Source organism: Herpailurus yagouaroundi, unplaced genomic scaffold (genome assembly GCF_014898765.1).
Source record: "Herpailurus yagouaroundi ecotype Mexico unplaced genomic scaffold, PumYag 100, whole genome shotgun sequence".
NCBI lineage: Eukaryota > Metazoa > Chordata > Mammalia > Carnivora > Felidae > Herpailurus > Herpailurus yagouaroundi.
Genome location: NW_024412391.1, coordinates 66,909,253 through 66,932,678, shown reverse-complemented (window position 1 = coordinate 66,932,678; position 23,426 = coordinate 66,909,253). Strand labels below are relative to the sequence as shown.

The following is a 23,426-nucleotide window of genomic DNA, read 5'->3' as shown; positions in this document are numbered from 1 at the left end:
GAAATATCGCGTTGGCGGCCAATGGTGACGTAAAACTTCTGCGCGGTGAGTCCGTGTGTACACTTTCGAGGGAGTCAGCCCTAGAACGTCGCAGTCATGGTGCGGTGCGGTAGCGTGTGGTTCAGAAAGGTCCGTGACTGTTGCCTCTCAGCCTGAAGCTCGACAGATTGGTGCCTGTAGCCCCACCTTTGGTTCCCCTTTCCTCCCTCCCCTTTTTCTTTCTGGGGACCTTTTTCCTGCTTGTTCTACTGTAGTTTTCTCCTCTCAGTCCTTCGGAGTCAGACTTGGCTTTTGAGAAGTGGGAAGAATATATCTACCTGGAACGGTTCGAACTGTTGTTTGGGGGCCCAGGTGTGGAGGTTCTTCAGGGGAATTGTGTGCACGTGGAATGGGGGAGCTAAGGAAATTAGGTTTTAGATATGCAATATCGTATACGTACCGTGTAAGGTTGACTTTTTCTTTTGGCTCAAATAGCGTGTCTTCTTTCTTTTAGGTAGTAATACACATAGCCTTTTCTTACAAAAGTTTTCCTCAAGTTCACGGTTTTTAAGAGCTTTCTAAAGACTTCTCATCAGAAAGCGAAAGTAATGTAATTGGCTTCCTTCTTGCAAGAAATTTCTCTCACATTGTATGCAGTGCCTGTTGTAGAATCATTTCTGTAAAAATTTAGTTGCTCCAAATAAAAAAAAGTCTCTTTAAGAGCTTTACTAGTAATGTTTTTTTGAAACTTAACCGGCATTATTAAACAACAAAGAGTCAGATACTCCTAAGTGTGCTTTCTAAACTTCTGAGTCTGATGAATTTGGAGGAGTAAAAAATGTGACACCTGTTGAACGGAACTTTAAAAACAGAAACTTTCTTTTTATTGGAGGTAGAGGTATGAGTAATATCTCTGAATTACACTTTATCCAACCCTCTATTTTTCAAAAAATAGGTAGTCAAAAGAAAAGAGACTTGTGAAAGGTAGTACTTGGGCATGTGAGGTAACTAATTCTCCAACTAAAAAGAAACTGCTACATTTTTGGGGGGGTGGGTAAGTCACGAAGGGCATGGTTGCCATGAACAGTCACTTCTCCATGTTGTTTGCAAGGGGAATCTATTCACTTATATGTGATGCATTTCTGGCATAGCCTGGAAGAATCAAAGCATAAGTTCTTCACCCTCAGAGAAAAATACTTTGTCTATTCCTCAAGTTCTTCTTTTCCATATTCCTTCTACCTTGTTTCCTTACAACATCCTATTTCATGACTATATTTGCATACTCAAAGACTAATATATGAATCTTTGTTGTGTACCTATCCACTGCAATCTGAGATCTAAACTGCATCAGAATCACCAAGGGAGTTTTTTCTAAATAATCCTGGTGAGACCTATCCTCATCCCCTCCTCCAGAGTATAGCAGAATGGTCAGTGGACTGTGTAGTTGAAAAAAACGTTCCCAGATGTTTTTGATATTTAAACTATGCTAAATGACTAAGGGCCATGAATTTAAGACATTACTCTGTAAGGAATTTTGATAATTGAGAGGTTAATACATAGGATCTTTACCTACAAGAAGTTTAGTGAGGGAAACAAGTAAACACTAAATGCAGTGTAAGTTTTCAAAGGGTGTAATAAGAGATAAGATCTAACTGCTGAGAAATCCCAGCAAAGTTAGTGGTGTTAGTTAGCAGCATTAACAAAGATATCAGAAAATAGGACATGTAGGTAGGTTTATGATAGAAAAGAACAAATGACTTTGAAGGAAAAAAAAATGAACAGTGGCACGGAGATGTGACAATAGGTCATGTACAGAGCAGAGTGAGGAAGGAGAGATACGTGAGGTTGAAGGAACAAAAATGAAACTGGAAAGGTAGGTTAAGAGCTTTGACTACTGAGAATTTTAGACAATTTCATAAACAGCAAAAACTAAAAAAAAAACATGAATGGTTTTTTAATTGGGAGAAACATAGAGATCATACCCATTTTCAGAAAAATAGTTCAGGCAACAAGACAAAGAATGGGTTGAGGAAGGAATGACTAAACACAGCAAGAGCATTTTAGGAGTTAATATGATGATCGAGATACTAAGTTGTACCAGAAAGGAAAAATAAATACAGCTTTGGGGAAAGAAGCAGGTATAGTCAGAGATTCCCCTACGTAGTCTCAATGACTAGATAAACTGTGGTTCCATTATTTGGAAGAACACTGGGGGAACAGAATTTACCTGAGGAAAAGTTTGTGTTTTCTGTGTGTTGTATCTGATGTGACTATTATATTTTCGACTAATATCTAGGAAAAGGTGGATTATTTAAGGGGTTTCAAATATAAATTAAGTAGTGGGTTTTGCCCCTAGTTGCTTTAGACTATTAAGCTTATCTCCTGGTGGAAATGTTCAACAACTAGGCATAGAGAATATCTCACCCAGGTGATAGTTAGCTGGTATGGTCTGAGGTCACCCAGAGGAAAAAGTCTAGATTGAAAAGTGGGACAATGTCATAAACCTTCAGACAAAAAGTTGAACAATAATTGATCATTGAAAAAAAGAGGTATTAGAGGAGTTACTCAGAGGGGAAAGGGAGGTCAGACCAGAGATGAACTAAGAAAAGATTATGGATTTGGAATTCACAAAACGGTATTGATTTTTTTTAGGAGCTTTAGTGGCAGCAAAGGACTAGAAAGGATTTCTAAGTTGGTAAGCACGTTTGGTATCTTAATGCTCTCTCTCTGTCTTTAAAGTATGGAAACTTCATTGATAACCTAAGACTCTTCACCAGGGGAGGAAGTGGTGGAATGGGTTACCCTCGTTTAGGTGGAGAAGGTGGAAAAGGTGGTGACGTCTGGGTTGTAGCCCATAAGAAAATGACTTTAAAACAACTTAAAGACAAATATCCTCAGAAACGGTTTGTGGCTGGAGAAGGAGCAAATAGTCGGTAAGTATTGCCTGAATGACTTTGATTTTTGAAAAGTTTTCCCAGGGGGAAAAAAAGTTAGAAGATAAAAATTGAATTGGTAATTTGAAATAAATTATATCCTCTATTCATAACTGAGCAAACATCTACAATAATTAGCTCTAGTGAGGATAAAAGGTAGAGACTATGCAATGTTTTGAGACTCTTAAACATTTTTATTTTCTTCTCGCAATGTCTGTTTATATTCTTTTGCACTTCTCTGTAGAAACAGAAAATGATCTGAATCCCCACTGTTTTCTTCTAAAATTAAATTGTCATTTACAGTCTTTGGGAAAACTTCTTCAAATCTGAACTGTGCTACCCACCCCACCATCACCAGTAGTTCTGCCAGGATCTTAAGGTTTAGAGCCTGTTTCACTGATCTGTCTCTTGTGTATTTTCCTTTGGCTTGTTTTGGTCTTTGTGACATCAAAATATTCCCTTTATTTTTTTTTTTTTTTTTGCAAATTTTTGTTATTTTTTTTATGGAATATATGTTGCTCTCAAAATACGGGAAAAAAACCTTTTTCTTCTATTATAAAGAAATTGAAGAAAAATCTTAACTCAGTTACCTAGATTTTGGAAGTGGTGCTTGAACCAAGTCTTGAAAGGGCAATAGGATGTTGCCAGACAATCAAGGCAGGAAAAGGTGTGTTGGCAAGTGTACAACATTTATAAAGGCACTGGTTAGGAGGGAACAAGCTGTTTGGTGACATAATAAATATTTCTAGCATAACTGTGGTACAAGTGGGGCAGCTTGTTTTAAAATAAAGACATTGTAGTCCAGATTATGAAGAATCTGATATACTGTGTTACAGTTTGAATATTATCTTAGAGTGACGGGAAGCCATTGAAGGATTTTAAATAGGCAAGTGACAATACATTAGTGTTGAGGAAGATCACTCTAGGGATAATTGGTTAAAGAATGGATTGGACGTGTTGATTGAGGCCAATTTACAGAATATCGCAATATTTTGTAAGTGACGAAGTTCTCAAGGTCTGGCCTGTACCTATCTTTCTAGGTACAGGCCCTCTACATTCCCTTCTACATTCTATGTTTTCTGCATTCAGCCATGTTGGCTTTCTTTTAGTATCTTAGTGGTATTTGTCTTCTATCACTGGTCCTTTGTTTGTGTTATCTCTCCTGTAATACTTTTTCCTCACCTTCATCTGGTTGCTTCCTATGAATCCTTTAGATTTAATCTCAAGTCTTTCCTGATTTCTCTGATTAAGTCATAATTCCCATACCTACTCACATGTGTAGGTTCTAATTCATAAAACTTGTCACAGGTATAATTTTCCATTTTTCACATAATGATTACTGTCTGCTCTCTTACGAGTCTACTGTTGAGGTCCATGAGAGCAGAGAAGAGTTTAGATCATTATTTCTCCCCAGATGTATAGTACAGTGATTGGTACATAGTAGATATTCAGTTAACATTAGCTGAATGATGGATTGGATTGACAGATGGATGGATTAGAGCTCGGTTAAAAAAGTGAAATAAGTTAGACTTCGTGATTGATGGCAGTACTGAAGGAGAATAATAAATCAAGGATAACTTCCTGGTTTTGACTTGAGTAGTAGGTAGATAGATAGTAGTATCATTCTTTGAGAAGGATTATGGTAGAAAGTGGCAACTGAGATGTAGAGGAAGGGGGTTTGAAGGGTCTATAAAGATATAAGCAAGCACTTAAAATATAGGTCTGTCATTCAGGAATATGGTCAGGTCTAGCGATAAATTTGTTGATCATAAGCATGGACCAGGGTAAGTGTATTACAGAAGAGGAAAGGATTGAGGATTAAATTCTATTATTCACCAACATTTAAGGGAAAGAAGCAGAAGATGTGATCTAAAATAGAGAGTCAGGAGAGATTTAGTGTCCTGGAAGCTAAGGAGGAGGTGACAGTCTTGTTTATCTTGTAGAGTTCAGGTAAATTAAGTCACGAAGTTGAATAAACTTACTGAATGCCAGAATTTATTTTACAGCTCTGTGATTATGTCTTCCTGTGTCTAAATTTGGGTCCTACAAGAAGTAGGTACCAAGGTAGGATGAGCTGAATGAGAGATTTTTTGGGGAAAACACTTAAACACCTGTAAAGGCAAATTGGGGAGGGACCTGAGGGGTAGTTGGGAAAGTTGTCTGACCACTTTGCAGGTCTAATGCCTTATGAAGGAGAGTAGGAAGGGCAAAGTTTTAGTCTGCTCTGTAGTTCTAAGAAAGTTTAGGCACAGCTGATGGTGATTCCTTAATCAAAAGTTGCCCATCAGAGGAATCTTAGTTTCCTACAAAGGGGTTGCCTTAGTAACCCTGCTGTACCCAGTCATTGGCTGGAAGTAGACTGCAAGAAGCATCATCTCTTTAAGATTTCAGAGCACAGCAGCTGGACCATAGGTCAGTTATGTTCCCTGCAGTCAGGTCTAGGAGATGCATTTTTTTTTTTTTAATTTTTTTTTCAACGTTTTTATTTATTTTTGGGACAGAGAGAGACAGAGCATGAACGGGGGAGGGGCAGAGAGAGAGGGAGACACAGAATCGGAAACAGGCTCCAGGCTCCGAGCCATCAGCCCAGAGCCTGACGCGGGGCTCGAACTCACGGACCGCGAGATCGTGACCTGGTTGAAGTCGGCCGCTTAACCGACTGCGCCACCCAGGCGCCCCAAGGAGATGCATTTTTATGGCCCACTATGTTACGCAGTGTTCAGTGTTTTTGTAATCAATTGTGCAGTGTTGTTTTTGTCAACTCAGAAATCTACAAGCGATTTTCAATTACCTTATCTGACATTTGGTTTCTGGTTATAGAACCAAAAGATGAGACTCTTGAATTTATGAAACTGAGCTCTCATTTGTTTTCATTTTGCAGTGCTAACAGGGATAACACACTTTTTGAGAATCAAGAATAAACTAATGCCTTACATGTAGTAGACTCAAAGATGAACTCCTACAATGGGGTATGGTGTATCATGCTCTGATTTTAAGGTATCGCTTTGTAAATTTCAGTTCAAAAACTTTGTATAAATCAGTTAAAATCATGAATGATTGATTTGAGAATAGATTGGTATTTTAACTTTTTGAAATATTTTTTTGGAGTTTAATATTTACTACAGAGAATTTTTTTTATGCACTAATATCTACACATTGCTTCATTTATCCCCCATTTTACCTCAAGAATATAGTATTCCAACCAGTCTATGTCCTTACCCCAAACAACCAAGTTTTATCAGTATTTTGTTGCCAATTTCCCCCCCCCCCACCTACCTTCACCTCCTCATTTTCTGTTTTTCAGACAAAACTCACTTAATTCCATCTGAAGAGATTTGTTCCCTATTGAATATAAATCTTAACTCCCTTCTTTTCCTTTAAAAATTGTTCATGTGCTTTAATTTTGGGGAGGTGAAAAAGTCCTGGGAAGAAGATCTCAATTATTAGACTTCCTTTTAAGTGCTCTAAGTCAGTGTTTTCAGACTGTGTCTTTCCGTTCTTTATTGTGCTACTTTCAAATGAGTTTTACTGCCATCCATAGTGAGAAACATTTTAGACTTTACCCAACCATGTATGTCTATTTTCTGTTCTATTCTGTGGCATATTGTTCATTGTTGTTTTCTTGTGGGAAAATATACATTATAACATGAAATTTCTTTTAACCATTAAAAAAATTTTTTTTCAATGTTTATGTTTTGAGAGAGAGAGGAGACAGAGTATGAGTGAGGGTGGAGCAGAGAAAGGGGGAGACAGAATCCAAAGCAGGCTCCAGGCTCTGAGCTGTCAGCACAGAGCCCAATGTAGGGCTCGAACTCACGGACCATGAGATCATGACTTGAGCCAAAGTTGGACGCTTAACTGACTGAGCCACTCAAGCGCCCCTTAACCATTTTTGAATGTACAGTTCTGTGGCATTGTTCTACATTCATATTGTTGAAGTGATCACATATCTTGTTTTAAATGCTGTTTGTGACTGTATGAATGTCACACATTCTGTGAATGTTTGAAAAACATTGCATTAGGATTTTAAAATCAATTCATTAGATTTCAAATAAAAAGAATAGGAAACAGTATCATGTATCACCTATTAAATACAGTTTCACAAAACTTTAAAGTCATACACACACACGACTGTGAATTTGTGTGTATCTATATTATTTCTTATTGAGTTGCAATTGAAAATTGACAACTACTTGGATAAATACCTAGTAGTGCAATTATTGGGTCATAGGGTAGTTCTATTTTTAATTTTTTGAGGAACCTCCATACTGTTTTCCAGAGTGGCTGCACCAGCTTGCATTCCCACCAACGATGCAAAAGAGATCCTCTTTCTCTTAAATGTTAAAATTTCTATGGTGCAGACTGTGAGTCTGGAGTTCTCTCTTGTCCAATAAGCAAATGGATGCAGAATTGAATATGAGAGAAGTTAATGTCCAGTAGAAGACAAGGGCCTGGAACAGGAGTTTTATCTCTGTTTTTATTGAGCTCACAAGATATTACTCACCCGGTGAACATGAGGAAAACAAGAGCTTACACACATGAAAGTGGAGAAAACAAGATCTTACACATGTGGTGAACGTGAAGAAAACAAATCAGATAGTAATCATTAACGTGTGTGTAAGCAAAGTGGGGGGGGGGTGCAAGTGGAATTTATACATTGGTGCCAGATGGAAAGTAATTTCCTGCAGGTGATACAAGTTACTCGTGATTCCATTACAATATCTCCTGGGACTCTCTCTCTCTTTCTGCCCTTCCTCAGTTTGTGCTCGTTTGTATGTGCTTTTGCTCACGTTCTCTCTCCAAATAAACATTAAAAAAATAAAGCTGTTAATAGTGACTGGGACATATTATTGGCTGAAAAAGTAGTAGATGATTATGTAATAGCCTTAGTATAGTTATTATGTAGCTGTATAGTCTAATCTCTTTGTATATTTTTGTTCATTTTGGCTCTATATAATTCAAGCTCATTGTAAAAATATCAGATAAAGTAAAATAATGTGAAAAAAGAAGTCAGTCACCTATAATTCTTCCACCCATAGGTAACCACTATTAATCATTTCTTGACTTTTCTAAAACTTTTATGTACATTTATGCAAATTGACTTGTGACAGCTTGTAATTATATGGATGTATTTAAAATTTTGGGGTACAAAAGTGAGAGCACAGTATTTTCCGACCTTTTCTTTTCACTTAACGTTTTTTTTCCACACCGGACAATTGTTCAAAATAGCTGCATACTAATATACTACTGGAAATAACATAACGTTTGTCATTCACTTATTGAGGTAATTATAGATATTTTTACTGTTATAGTCACAATGTAATATATATCCTTGTGTATATAGTGTTTTATATGGTTGTTCATTTTTTTTTTTAGGATAAATTTCCAGAAGTAGAATTGCTAGTTAAAAGTTAATACCAATTAATTTTTTCATGAACAGTATGAGACTAGTCAGATGAGCCTCCTATAATTAGTGTACTCTTTATTTGAGATCAGAGTTAAAAGCTTTCTTATTCAATGGGTTTTCCTTTTATTTCTAGCTTATTTGTGTTGTAGCAATGATCTCCTCAGATATACAGTATTTTAGTTCATTATGGGTTAAAATGACTTTTGGTGATTAGCTTGGTAACTTAAATCATTATGTATTATGTATTATTTGTTTTTATTATTTTATTTTTGTTAAATTTATGTGATAGTCTAAAATGCAAGCAAACAATTAGAGACAGTTTTCTCTTCCACAGATATTTGGCCACTTAACATCTGCATTAACAAGAAAACTTTGTTGCTAAGACTGTCTTTGTAAACCATTATATTTGGTTGGGCATAGACCATTTGATATAGTGGGTTTTCTCTGTTTTGATTTAGTTTTATTTTTTTGTAGTGTTAATGCACTGAAAGGCTCCAGAGGAAAAGACTGTGAAATTCCTGTACCTGTGGGTATTTCAGTAACTGATGAAAATGGTAAAATTATAGGTAAGTGTATTGTAGATTCTAAGGTTGAGAAAAATGTATATTTTCTAAAATTGTTTGGGAGTTGTGGGGCATAGCTTCTCTTGAATTTCAGAATTTTTTTTCAGCTTGCTTGCTTGCTTGCTTGCTTATTTATTTATTTATTTATTTATTTATTTACTTATTTAAAGCCCATGAGCTAGGGAGAGGGAGAGAGAGAATCCCACTCAGGCTGCATACTCAGCGTTGAGTGAGGCTCAGTATCACAACTATGTGATCATGACCTGAGCCCAAATCAAGAGTCTGTCAGTTGAGTGTCCAACTTCGGCCTAGGTCATGATCTTCCAGTTCATGAGTTCAAGCCCCACATTGAGTTTGCTGGTGTCAGCCCCAAGCCTGCTTCGGATCCTTTGTCCCCCTCTCTCTCCTCCTCCTCTGTTTGCGCTCTCTCAAAAATAAATAAACATTTAAAAAAAACAAAACAAAACTATTTCAACTGCTAATTTATAAAAGATTTTTAAAACTTAATATAAACATTATCAAAATTAACTGCTAAATTTCAAATTATAAATATAGAAGAGTATTTACTCAGTTTTAAAATATATAACTAGTCTGTAATCAACTGCTTACAAAATGTTTCCTGGGATCAAACTTTTAATAGAATCTTAACCCAGTGGTTTAGTCCTGTAGATTTATAAACTGGAATTTTCTGGCATCTGTTTATAAACAAAAAAATGTCATTACTGATTAGCTCCACTTAGTAATCTTTTCTCTAAGTATCTTTCTCTGTGTTTTTAAGGAGAACTCAATAAAGAGAAGGACAGAATTTTGGTAGCTGAAGGAGGTCTTGGTGGTAAATTACTTACAAATTTCTTACCATTGAAAGGCCAGAAACGAGTCATTCACCTTGATCTAAAACTTATAGCTGATATAGGCCTAGTAGGGTAAGTATCATTTATATTTTTATTTTTATAATTTGAGAGCGAGAGTTCATGAGTAGGAATTAAATATAAATGGTAATTTGGGACCAGTGTTACTTATGGAATAAATTTATGGACTTTGTGCATTGTTTGTATACTTGAGAAATGCTGCTAAATATAGTCACTTTCATATTGCAAAAATAGAGTTTCATAGTTAATATTTATTTTTAAAAAGAAAGGAAGATCAGAGCAATTAAGTAGGCTAGTGGGAATCTTAGAGGATGAATCAACAAAGAAAAAAATCAAATGCAATAGTATAAGAAGGTAAAAAATGTTACCAGATATTAAGGAATAAAATTACAAATCCAAACCACATTTTAAGAAACGTGTAGGAGAAAGTAAAAGAAAAGAATAAAATGATTGAGATACTCTTACAAATCTTAATAGAAGTACTGATATTTTATTAATCAGGTGGCTAAAGGCCAATCCAGACCATCTCAACCATCAGACTTAGATCCTATTGTGCACCAAGTTGGATCTTGCTATGACTGTTTCCCTGTCCTTCTTGTTCTACTTAGGATCTGTCCATTCTCAGTACTGCAGCCCCCACAATGTTGTCCTCCTTCACCAGCTTCCATTCTTTCATCAAGCAGTGCTGTTTAGCTGTAGGGTTTGCAGTGCTGACACCTGACCAGAGGGGGATGGATAGCAAGATAGAAAGGAGAGAAATGAAGGGAAAATTTTAACATTACATTTCTCCTGTCCCTTTCTCCCTGGCCCCACTTTAGCATTACACAGTAGTCAGATAGAATACCTAAGAAAACGGTAGGGAAGACTGCCTTATTGCTGGCTTTACTTGAAACTTCCAGTTCCATTCCTCACCTTACATAGCTTCTTTCTAAGCTCTTTTTATTTTCCACTCCAGCGATTTCACTGCTTCTTTACCAGACTCTTCAGTCTGAATCCCTTACCTCTTGCCATGCCTGTCTAGCTACTAGGTCTTAACAGCAATGGCTTAGAGTTCATAAAGGCCCCATTCCTGTTCACATTGTAACAGGGAAAGATGTGATCCTGGTGTTCACATTTAGTCTTTTCCATAAACCTTAGTTATGAGCCATAGGTTCTATATTAACTGTATATATTTCACAATGTTGTGGGTTTAGTAGGGTTTTGTGGACTGAGAATATAGCCATTTACAGTCTAATTTGACACAAAAATGTGTTTCAAGTTCCATAGAGACACCTCTACAGACTAAGAATAGCCTCACAAGGCTGAGTAGTAAAGTTGGAATGAGGATGGGAGACTCAAGTGAGAGACTGTTTGGGTTAGAATCTCATATTCTTTGGAGGCCACCTGGATGGTGTCGGATAGATTGTAGAACATCTCTAAGCCTTTCCCATTTTTAATAGTGGATTTAGATGTTGGTAAAATATTGCTGGTGAGTAAGATAACACATTTGCGGCATAATATATGCCTTGGATTTATGAATGCTCAATGAACAATTGGTAGTTGCTATCATTATCATCATTATATTGTCAACTTATTGGGAGTACATATAGTGAAATATTAAGCTTTTCAGAGATATGATATTAGTCAATATAAAGCATCAAGTTTCTTTTTTTTAATTTTTTTTAGTGTTTTGAGAGAGAGCGAGAGAGAGCAGGAGAGGGGCAGAGAGAGAGAGGGAGACACAGAATCTGAAGCAGATTCCAGGTTCTGAGCTGTCAGCACAGAACTCCATGTGGGGCTCAAAGTCACAAACTGTGAGATCATGACCTGAGCCAAAGTCGGATGCTTAACTAAGCCACCCAGGCATTCATCTTTTTTTTTTTTTTTAAAGCATCATGTTTCTTACGTACAATACTTAACATGTGTATTTTAGTACTTTTAAACTAGGCATCTATTATTAAAAAGTTATTGCTGTGAATACCAGCATAAACAGATACCTGTTTGCTGGTTTCAGGAATGAACTGAACCTTAGAAGAAAGGTGTCATATAACTAACATACTTGTATGGCTGTTGTCAAATCTGATCTTTGCATAGGTTAGATTTCAGCTTCTAAAGTTTTTGTTAAGCACTTCCCAGGAAAACTCTCAAGTATCAGTTCTTCAATCATTAGCGTTCTTTCTCTTCTCTTATTTTGATCTCTTTGGAAATAGTTGCTGGCATTTTTCTATGTTTAATACTATTATGAAAATATGAAGATAATGGAAAGAAAGAAGTTCAGTTAGTGATAATCATGGATAAAAATGATTGCAATTTGCTTTCCTTTTTTTTTCAATTTGCTTTTCAAAAAGTTACACGAGGGGCACCTGGCTGGCTCATTTGGAAGAGCATGCAACTCTTGATCTTAGGGTCATGCATTTGAGCCCCACGTTGGGTGTAGAGATTATTTTAAATAAATAAATAAATAAACTTTTAAAAAAAGTTATAAGAGTCTGAGTGAGTATAATAAGATAAAAGGTGACTGTATTTCCACAGGAAAATGAGTCATTAAAAATCTCACATTTTATTCTAAATTCATTGTAGGGAGATCTATTTAATAAGATATTTTAATTAGATTTATTTTTAAAGTTAAAAGTTCTACTAAGAGGTAGAATTTTTATTGAATTCTTATAGAATAATTTTTTATAGAATTTATGTAGGATTTCATATTAATATTTCCAAAGTATTACACCATTATTCCCAGTGCAAGTTTGGCAGGTTTTGAAAGAAGAACTTTTTCCAATTTCAGTGAAAAGCGTAAAAGCAGGGATCACATTTATCTCCTTGATTGCTTTATTTTTGATGCCTAGTATATTGCTTGATATAAATTAATGCTTAATAAATATTTTTTGGATAAATATAATGAAAATATCTGAATGGAACTGAGGAATCCTCTCTTAAGTGATGCCTGTTCCTAGTACTTTCTTCCTTATATGGTGGGCCTTTCTTAAGGTAAATTTAGCAATAAAATAAAAGCCTTTAAAACAAACATCTAGTTTTTATTTTATTTTATTTATTTTTTTTTAAAGTTTATTCATTTACTTAGAGAGAGTGCACATGAGCAGGGAAGGGGCAGAGAGCAAGGGAGAGAGAGAATCCCAAGCAGGCTCTTTACTATTAACACAGAGCCCAATGCGAGGTGTGATCTCACCAACCATGAGATCATGACCTGAGCCAAGATCAAGAGTTGGACAGTTAACTGACTGAGCACCCAGGTGCCCCTACAATAAACAGCTATTTTAATTCAGCATTTTCTCATCAAGAAATGTATCTCAAGAAGGAGGTTAAAGTGTGTGTAAAAGTTCAACGAAAATAACTGTAGTATTTAAAGTTTTAAGAAAAAAGCTAGATAATGAATAGATAAGTAAATGCTGAAAGAAAATTTGCCAAAAATAGTTGTTTATTAATTCTAGCACATGCAGGTGACTGTAATGTTGATATATGTCTTTCTAGCTATACATATTTTTTTGTGTGTTATTCCTAATAAAAAGTTGGAGATAACCTAAATGCTTAACAATAGGAAATTAGTTAAGTAAATTACAGTGGGCCTTGAAAGGTGTTCATCATGTATTATTCAGTTTAAAAAGCAGGCAACTAACTATGAAAGTAGTCTTTCAGGAAAAAAAAAATCAAAACTAAACCTGATCAAGGCTTTATATCAAACTAACAATTTATAGAAAATCTGGGGCACAAGGAACATGCTAAAGGACATCATGGGGGTGCCAACAACAACAAAAAAAAATCCAGACTATGGGAAACAAATGCTGCTATAGGACAAATGACCCAGTTTCCTTAAAAATAAAGTTGCAGAGGGGAAACAAGATGGAGGACCTTTACCATAAGAAATTTAACAGATACATCAACCAGTTGTAATGCACGGACCTTGTGTGTGTCCCTGTTCAAACAAACCAACTTTAAAAAAGTTTTGGGAATGTGTTATTTGTTGAAGCTAGGTGATGGCTAAAGGGGATGCATTACTTCTCTCCACTTTTGTATGTATTTGGAAATGTTCATATAAAATGTTTAAAAGAATCTACAAAGCAGTATAAGCAATATTTTGTCATTATTTGGCTACAATTAGTGGATTATAGATATTTTTATTAGTTTCTTTTTGTTTTCCTATGATTTGCAGGTTTTTTAAAGATAATTGAATTATTTATTCTCAGAGATACTAAAACATCTCTAGTGTCCAGCATGAATTTGTTTTTAATTTTTTCATATGTATATTTTGTTGCTCAAGTTTTTCAAGATTATTTTTAATTTATATTCTACTTTTATTCTCAGAAAATATCCAAGAAATCTACTTCCTGAGGTGTTAAAAATTCAGAGATAAGCAAGTATTAATAATACTTGTTTTAATACATTATTTTATTTTCCCATTTCAGATTCCCAAATGCAGGAAAATCCTCTTTGCTAAGTCAGGTTTCTCATGCAAAACCTGCAATCGCAGATTATGCATGTAAGTGTAATTTGTTGTATATTTTAATGTGTGTAGGTAAACTTTTAAAGACTGCACTTCCTTTGAGTATGAAAAAATGACAACTCTGACGTCGCTTTAGTTTGAAAACTCTTGGTTGATAGAATACATGCATTTCCCATTAATCCTTGAAACCTCTGTAGCCCTCAGCAAAGTTCCTAGCACTTGTTAGGCACTTGCTTTGTTGCATTTATTTCTCTGTTGCATAATCATTTATTTAATTTAATTACGATTTTATGAGCATCTACCCTTTATTAAGCACTGTACTTTCATTTAGCAAGTATTTATTTCTGTGAAGTACAGTAGGTACTGGAGTTACAAAGATTGGTAAGCAGAAACAGATACCGTTCTGACTCTTACTGAGCTTACAGACCAGTAGGGGAAGGCACATATATCACACATGACTATGAGGGAATATAATATTCTATGAAAGAGTGTAGGTGGCTGCTTAAAACTCCTTTGGGAAAGTGTGATGCTAGGGCTGAGGTGTGAAGAATACATGAGTGAATCAGTGACACACAGTGGATGTGAAAGGTGTTTCAGCTAGAGGAAATAGCATGTACAGAAAAGCTCTGTAGTAGCAGGGAGATTTGTGTGTCTAGAGAGCATGTAGTAAGGGAAAGAAGGATAAAATGATTAGATTTGCTTTTCAAAAACATCTCTCTGAATAGAATATATAGAGAATGGAATGGCATGGGTCAGAAAATTGGTCTGGGAAAAATATGCTATTGCAGTAGTTAGATGAAATATAATGAAGGTTTAGACCAATGATTGAATGTGACAGAATCTTTGCCATCATTAAACAAAAAGATACAAAACATACATTAACCTGGAAAATAAAAGCCATTCTAAAATTAGACTCTGAGGGAGTAGAATTAATTTTGGACTAATTGCTATAAATTACATAACCAATATTTATTGTTATGATACAGGGACTCTTGAGAAGGAAAGAGGAAGAAAAGCTCAGAGTTGTAGGAAGGAGGCTAGTTTCTAAACTGATGAGGCTTGAGGATAACTGAATGAGAAAAGGACTAGAGAAGTTTCATCGATAGACCCAGTGATAGAAACCTAAATTCTCCTCTACCCACCAACACCTTTACCACAATCCTTAAAGTACAATAAAAGAACTTTGAAGCCCTCTAATTATATTAGATCTATGGCAATGCAGATTATAATTATATTTTCCATTCCAACAAATGAGAACATAATCTGAATTAAATTGTTCACAAAAAAGAAATACTATTTATTTTATACATGAGGCTAAGACAATTTTGAGAGTACCAGCCTTTATTCTAGCCTTAATTTATTGTTTTTTCTTTCAGTTACAACATTACAGCCTGAACTTGGAAAGATTGTGTATAATGATTTCAGACAGGTGAGTATTTTTAAAGTAACACAGTTGGTTAGAAGGGAAAGTACTTGCTTTTGGCCCTTGGACTTTGTAATATTTTATTGTTTCTGTGGTGTTAGGGGGAGAAAAATTACCAGGATTTTGTTTTTGGTAAATGGAACCATTAACAATTCAATTCTATTGACTGCAATCATAGTAAAATATTGTATAAGAATATAACTTCCTTCTCCTTCCAAATTTTAGGTCCAGTTTATCATTACAGCATCCTATCTTCTTTATCTCTTTGATCTCTGTTTGTTCTCATTGCAATTCCATATTTTACTGCCATATTTGATTATTGATTTTTGTTTCCTAAAAGCATTTTCTAAAGTTCATGGAATTGATTTTATTCCAACTTTCTCTTTCTAAAAAAAAAAAAAAAAAAAAAAAAAGGTTTTAATTGAAGAGGATTCTGGTCTAGCTATTAAGTTATTTTTCCTTGATAAGGAAGAACTATAGACAGTTTGAATAATTAGAGTAAAAATAAATAAAAAATGGAAGTAATAAACTTTTAAAATATATAATGTATGATCAATAATTGTGCTCCTTAGTATTTACCCAAATGAATTGAAAACTTAACATACACACAAAAACCTGCACATGGATGTTTGTACCAGTCATATTCATAAGTGCCAAAACTTGGAAGTAGTCATGATATGCTTCAGCAGGTGAATGGATAAATAAATTGTGGTAATAATGGAATATTATTTAACATTAAAAAGAATTGAGCTATCAAGCCATGAAAAGACATGGAAGAACCTTAAATGCATATTACTAACTGAAAGAAGCCAATCTGAAAAGACTGCATACAGTATGATTCTAACTATGTGACATTCTGGTAAAAGGCAAAACTATGGACATAACAAAAAAATCACTGGTTACCAAGAATTAAGGGGACAGAAAGAATGAATAGAAGAGCACAGACGATTTATAGGGCAGTGAGACTATTGTGTATGATACTGTGCTGGTGGATGCATGTTATATGTTTGTCAAAGCCCATACAGTGTACAACACCAAAAGTGAACTCTAATGTAAAGTATGGACTTAAGGTGATGATGTATCAGTGTAGTTTTATATAATTCACTGACCTAATTAAAAGACATTAAGATTTATATTCATTTTTAATAGTGATATAACAGTAAAAAATGAAATGCTTCCAGCAATTATACAGAATATTGAATAATAAAGTTACAAATACAGGATAATATGAATATGGAGAGCAATATTTAGAGGAAAAGAGTACATTGTAAATTTTAAGGGAAACTTAATTCTCAATAACAAAATTCTCAGTGGAGAACCTCCAAACAAAATTTTAGGACATGAAAAAAAAATTTAGGACATGAGACCTCTGTTGTATTTTGTCTAGGTAACTACTTTGTCACTTAGCCACAATTGCCTTTAAAATTCTGAAATCCTATCCACATGGGCAGTTTGTGTAAAGCAGTGCTTCTCATCAATTACTGCACATCAGAATTAACTGGATGGCTTCAGCAGAACAATGATAAATGAAGCCTGAGCTCCAGAGATTTGAAACCAAAGATCCCTGGGTGTTTATAATGTGCAGTGAGTTTTGAAAACCACAAATGTAAATTAATGGTTAACATTTCAAAAAGAAGTTAATAGGAACATTATGTCCTTTACTTATCAAGAATCTTCAGTAGTCCTCCTGGTAGAACATGAACAAAAAAGGAACAATAGTGCCAAATAATCAATTACATATAGAATTTAAAACTTGAAATGACAGAGCTATACTAAGTAAATGCTGAATTAATATCCTTCTGTACTTTTAAGAATTTACAAAGTTGAAATTCTATGACAGGTTCATATTGAACAATATAATTAATGTAATTCTAAAAAGGATTTATGTTATTAATGTTAAACTAATCCCTAGAATTCTTAGATTATTAGATTAATAAGTAAAACTGGGACTCTAATTTTTGATAACAAAGTATTTTGATTCTTAGAACATTTATTTTGTTATAAAGGTATCTTGGCTTTATAAAGAGTCAGTGGTAATCACAAATTAGAAACTATTTATATTTGAAATATGAAAATCTGTGGATATAATTGTTTTCTTTTTCATCAAACCATTTAACTTTGTATTAGATATCAGTAGCTGATCTTCCTGGTTTAATAGAAGGAGCGCATATGAACAAAGGAATGGGCCACAAATTCCTCAAGCATATAGAAAGAACTAGACAACTACTTTTTGTTGTAAGTCATATGCATACCAATGTAATATACAAATGAATGTGAAAATCAATGAGTTTAGTTTTCCTAGAAATTGTTTATGGCAATAAGTTTTAAAGATAAGGTAGTATCATATGTTATTCCACTAAGTGTTTAAATGGGGGTCAAATACAGTAAATAATTCAATTATATTGTAGGGGTGGAAATGGCATTACTGTATCAGATGTAAATTTGGCTCTACTTTTCAAGGTTTAATTCCTTAAGATTGTCAACATTCTGCTATGTTGTATAGTATCTCTTTCCTACTTCATTTGTGGTGCTAAAGCCATACATTAGATTATCTGTATAAGTACATACAAATTGCCTTATCTATACTGCTTTCTCATTTCATTAATGATTGTAATTTTATCAGAATAATTATAGCTATCCTAACACCACAGTTTCTCTTACTTATTTTGAATTACTAAATTACCAATAGTGTATAGGTTGAGAAATTGTTTTTAACTTGAGAGAGTAAAACATTTCAAAACAGAAATTTATAACTGTTTTTATGTTGTTTTTATGTTAGAGACTGTCTCTTTCCATCTTTTTTTAGGTCGATATTTCTGGATTTCAGCTTTCTTCCCAAACTCAATTCAGAACTGCCTTTGAAACCATAATACTTCTTACAAAAGTAGGTTTTCTGTTTTACTGTGTTCTGCATTTGGTCTAATATGTAGGCCTATAGGACTGTATTAAATAACAGATAATTAGAATAAATATATGTTCCACCTCTACTTCTTGAAGCTTTGATGTCAAAGAATTATCTAAACCTACTTTCTCCAGTTCTTCTGTATTAACCTACTCTTCAAACTGTTACAACCAATAAAATCTTGTTTGGTTCCAAATCCTTGTTACATATTTCTCAGAATTTATTTTGCTTGAACTTTTTATTCCTACTTTTTAGATTGTTTCTTCGTCTATTTTTTGTGCTCTTTCCTGTTCATTGTTTAAGTAGCATTTGGTTACAGTTAATATACTGATGACTGCCAAATCTGTTTCTGATGCTTAGATCTTTTGGTTGTGCTTTCGATCAGCTGCCTAATAGATATCTTTGATTGGATGTCCCATTAAGTTATCAGACTTATAAAATAACTTAGTTATTTTAGTTAGTATAAAACTAACTTTTTTTTTTTTTTTAACTCTTCATCTTCCCCAAGAACTTTACTGGGTATATAAACCAGAAACCTGCGTGTTGGTCTTGATTCTTTCTCACCACCTGCATTAAGCCCTGTCAGTTCTATATCTTAAATCTCTCTGAAATTCATCTACTTATCTTCATCCACACTGTTACAATCAACCCCCCTTCACTAGAATGTAATCTCCTTGTTTCCAGTCTCACCTCTCTCCAGTCCATTTTTTTTAATTGAAATTTAGTTGACACACAAAGTTATATTATTTTCAGGTGTACAACATAGTGATTCAACAACTCTATATAATATGCTGTGCTCACCACAAGTGTCGCCTCCATCTGTCACCATATAATGGCTATTATTATACCATTCTCTAGTCCATTTTTTATTTGGCAACTGGAGTGATCTTTGTGAAAGAATCAAGCTGATGTTTTTTCCTTGTTTAAAATGCTTCAATGGTCCCCCACTGCTGTTAGGTTAACATCTTACCCTGAACATGGTTTTTGAGGTCTGGCAAGAGTTGGCACCTACCTAGCAGTTCATCTGTGCCCTTCCTGCCTTACTTTCTATTATCAGCCGTATGATTTCTCTTTAACACAGCATGATGTCTCTTACCTCCAGGACTTTTTATATCTTATATCCTTGTTAATTTTTGTCTATTATGAATAATGCTTCTGTGAGCATTTGAATACAGGTTATTGTACGGACATGTTTTCATTTCTCTTGGGTATATACCTAGGACTAGAGTCGCTAGATAATATGGGAAATCAATGTTTAACACTTTGAGGAACTGCCAGACTTTAACAGAGTGGCTGTATCATCGTACTATTTTATAATCGCACTAGCAATGTTATGTGAGGCATTCCATTTTTTCCACATGAATGCCAACATTTGTTATTGTCTGTCTTTTTTATTTTAGTTATCTTAGTGGGTATGAAGTGGTATTTCATTATGGTTTTGATCTGCATTTCTCTAATGATTAATGATGTTGAACATCTTTTCATGTGCTTATTAGCCATTTGTATGTCTTTGGAGTAATGTCTATTCAGAATACTTTGCCCAATTTTTAATTGGGTTACTTGTCTTTTTATTTTGCGTTGTAACAGTTCTTTATATTTTGGAAATAAATCCATACCAGATATATGATTCACAAATATTTTCTCCCATTCTGTCAGTTTTCTCCACTTTTTTTTTTTTTTTTAAGTTTTTATTTATTTATTTTGAGAGAGAGAGCATGCGAGAGCAAGCACAAGCAGGGGAGGGGCAGGGAAAGAAGGAGACAGAGAGAATCCCCAGCAGGCTCTGCACTGTCAGCACAGAGCCTGATGCGGGCTTGAACTCAAAAACTGAAATCGTGACCTGAGCAAAACCAAGAGTCAGACACTTAACCGACTAAGCCACCCAGGCACCCCAACCCATTACTCCATCAGTTGTCTTCATTTTCTTTATATTTTTTTGAAGCACAGAATTTTACATTTTAATGAAGTTCCGTTTGTCTGTTTTTTCTTTTGCTTGTATATTGGTGTCATAGCTAAGAAACTTTTGCCTACTCCATGGTTATGAAGATTTACTCCTAAGTACACTTACTTTTTCCAAGAATAATACAAGTGTAACATTAAGTTGTCATTATTTGCTTCTGAATTTTATCGGCTTAATAGATGTCTAGATATCTGTATTTGGACCTTGGCACAAAATCACAACTGTGATTTTGAATTAAAATATTGGAATTAAATTCAATTTTAATTTAAATATATTGAATTATTTGAATTAAAATATATTAACACATGACCTAACCAGTAAGCATTTTATGAATTTTGTCATTTAGTTTTGTGGTTGTTGGGGTTTATTGCATTTCAGGAATGTGAGTGGGCTGTAGATTGATTACCCAGGCCTGCATAGTAAAGATATTACCAAATAGGTGATCTATACAGATATTTTAATACAATTGTTTGGTTTTTCTTTTTTTATTTAAAGGAGTTGGAGTTGTACAAAGAGGAACTTCAGACAAAACCTGCACTCCTGGCAGTTAATAAAATGGACTTGCCAGGTGCCCAAGATATGTTCCATGTACTGATGAATCAACTCCAGAATCCTAAAGGTAAATACATTTGTTCATTTAATGTCAATTTAATGATTACCTCTTGTGTGCAGAGATTGCTAAATGGTATAATCAATGGATAAGAAAACTGCCAGTTCTACTCTTAAAAAAAGTATGAAGAAAGAATGCATACCATATGAAACTTTAACACTGTAATATAATCAAGTTTCAGACTTGTGATGTGGACAGTAAATTAGAAGAGACGAAAGAAGAGGTCAGGCTTCATGAAGAAGTAAAACTTAAACTGGGCCCTTAAAGAATTAATGGGATTTGGATCAGAAGAGGAAAAAGTCAACATCTTACCTGTAAATTCTTTTACTTTAACGTACTTAACAAGTTCTAGAACTTTATTACCCTAATACACCACAAATTTAAAACCAGAGCAGATAGTTTTAAATTTTTTTTTTTCTCAACGTTTATTTATTTTGGGGACAGAGAGAGACAGAGCATGAACGGGGGAGGGGCAGAGAGAGAGGGAGACACAGAATCGGAAACAGACTCCAGGCTCTGAGCCATCAGCCCAGAGCCTGACGCAGGGCTCGAACTCACGGACCGCGAGATCGTGACCTGGCTGAAGTCAGACGCTTAACCTACTGCGCCACCCAGGCGCTCCCCAGAGCAGATAGTTTTAAAGAGGTATGTATCTTTGCAATGCTAGCTCTATAGGTCTCTGAAGGGTACTAATCTTCTAAAAAGAACTTGAATACCTGTGTATGTGTTACATAGAATAATAGAAGCTGTAACTGCAAAAGGATTTATATGTTTGAAAATTTGTTCCTAAATGGACCACTTTGTGTAAAGGAACTTAAAGAGACTCTCTACAGTTTTGAATATTGACCTTTGCAGAACACTTCGTATCCTGCAGCGATGATGCTTTCACTTTTCTGAAGCTAGTAGAGGACCTCTTCACAAATGAGGAAAAGTAGGGTGGACGGAAGGTGGCTAATATGTTTGTAAATGGTACTAACTTTTCTGTTTTTATCCTTGGCACAAAAATTTGGGAACATAAACTCTAGTGTACTAGGACTAGCAGAAAGCACCAGAAGATCCTTTCTCTCCTCTCAAAAATCTTTCCACTGTGTCATTTATGTATTGGAGATGACCTTAAGTTAATAAATTACTCTTAGAATATAAATACCCTTGGAACTACTCAATAATCTTAATTCCTTAATGTCACTTGCTTTATGAAGTCATTAGATCTGTTTGCTAATTGTTCTTGCAGAAAAGGGAATTTTTAGAGGAGGTATCAGAAGGGAGGGTAACTCAAGGGTTTGTGCCTATTTTGGACTGTCGTAAAACAAAACATAGTCCCCTCAGTGATAATTCCTGAGTTAGCTTCTTTAGATTTCTTTGGGGACATATGAATTTCAGAAACCAAGCTCCATGTTAGCTTGTCCAGTCTCTCCCAGTCTAGCCTTTCTGTTAACCCATCCCATCAGGGTGCCATTCCCCCGCCCATTGTCTTGGAAGCAGGGAAGTGGACAAAAAGTAATATGTCAGTCCCTTTGGGGTGATAAACCAGACTCATCTGAAATCATCTACCCTTGAACTGTCCCCACACCCTTTTCAGTTTTAGTATGGCTCCTACCACTAGTGATAAGTCTGTATTTTAGGGAAGCTAAAGGCCACCTATATACTGAGGCAAGCTAGAATGTCCCACTCGTGAATGATGTTATTTTTATACATAATGTCTTTCAGACATATGTTGTCTGACTTCATTGAACTCTCCAAGAAAACCAAATTTATTGCTTCTGTAAGTAAATCATATATGATTTATCTTTAATTTATTCTTAATTTGGTTTAAAACATATTCATCCAACAAATATTTGCTAAGCACCTATCATGTGCAAATAATCTTATCATTGTCATTTGTAAAAAGATTCTGAGAGCTTATTAATGAGGGAAGGAAAAAAAGAATTAAAAATGCCAAGTTTTTGGTTCATAAATCAAACCTCTAACATAATTTTAACTTCTTTTCAAAGACCATGAAAATCAGCTTAGTTTTGAGTTTCTCTGTTTCAGATTTTTTGCATTTATTTAAGAAAAACATGATTCCAGAGAGGACTGTGGAGTTCCAACACATCATCCCCATCTCTGCAATTACGGGAGAAGGAATTGAAGAATTAAAGAACTATATAAGAAAATCTCTGGATGAACATGCCAACCAGGAAAATGGTGCATATCATAAGAAACAGTTGCTTAATTTACAGATTTCTAATACAATATCTTATAATGAGCCACCACCAAAGAATGGTGTTACTAGTCCCAGATAGATGTAATTTAAATCTATTAAAAATGATATCAAGGGGCCCCTGTGTGGCTCATTCGGTTAA

The 23,426-nt window shown here is 34.7% G+C and overlaps 1 protein-coding gene across 1 annotated transcript; it reads left to right on the top strand.

Annotated features, from left to right (window-relative positions):
- Nucleotides 1-26: 26 nt before the first annotated feature.
- Nucleotides 27-23,426, top strand: GTPBP10 (GTP binding protein 10). The gene is made up of 10 exons (XM_040471569.1): nucleotides 27-129; nucleotides 2,719-2,912; nucleotides 8,794-8,885; nucleotides 9,661-9,805; nucleotides 14,152-14,225; nucleotides 15,566-15,618; nucleotides 17,740-17,847; nucleotides 18,419-18,496; nucleotides 20,970-21,093; nucleotides 23,116-23,426. Exons 1-10 carry the CDS (start codon nucleotides 97-99, stop codon nucleotides 23,364-23,366), a joined length of 1,152 nt encoding a protein of 383 aa, XP_040327503.1. The 5' UTR covers nucleotides 27-96; the 3' UTR covers nucleotides 23,367-23,426.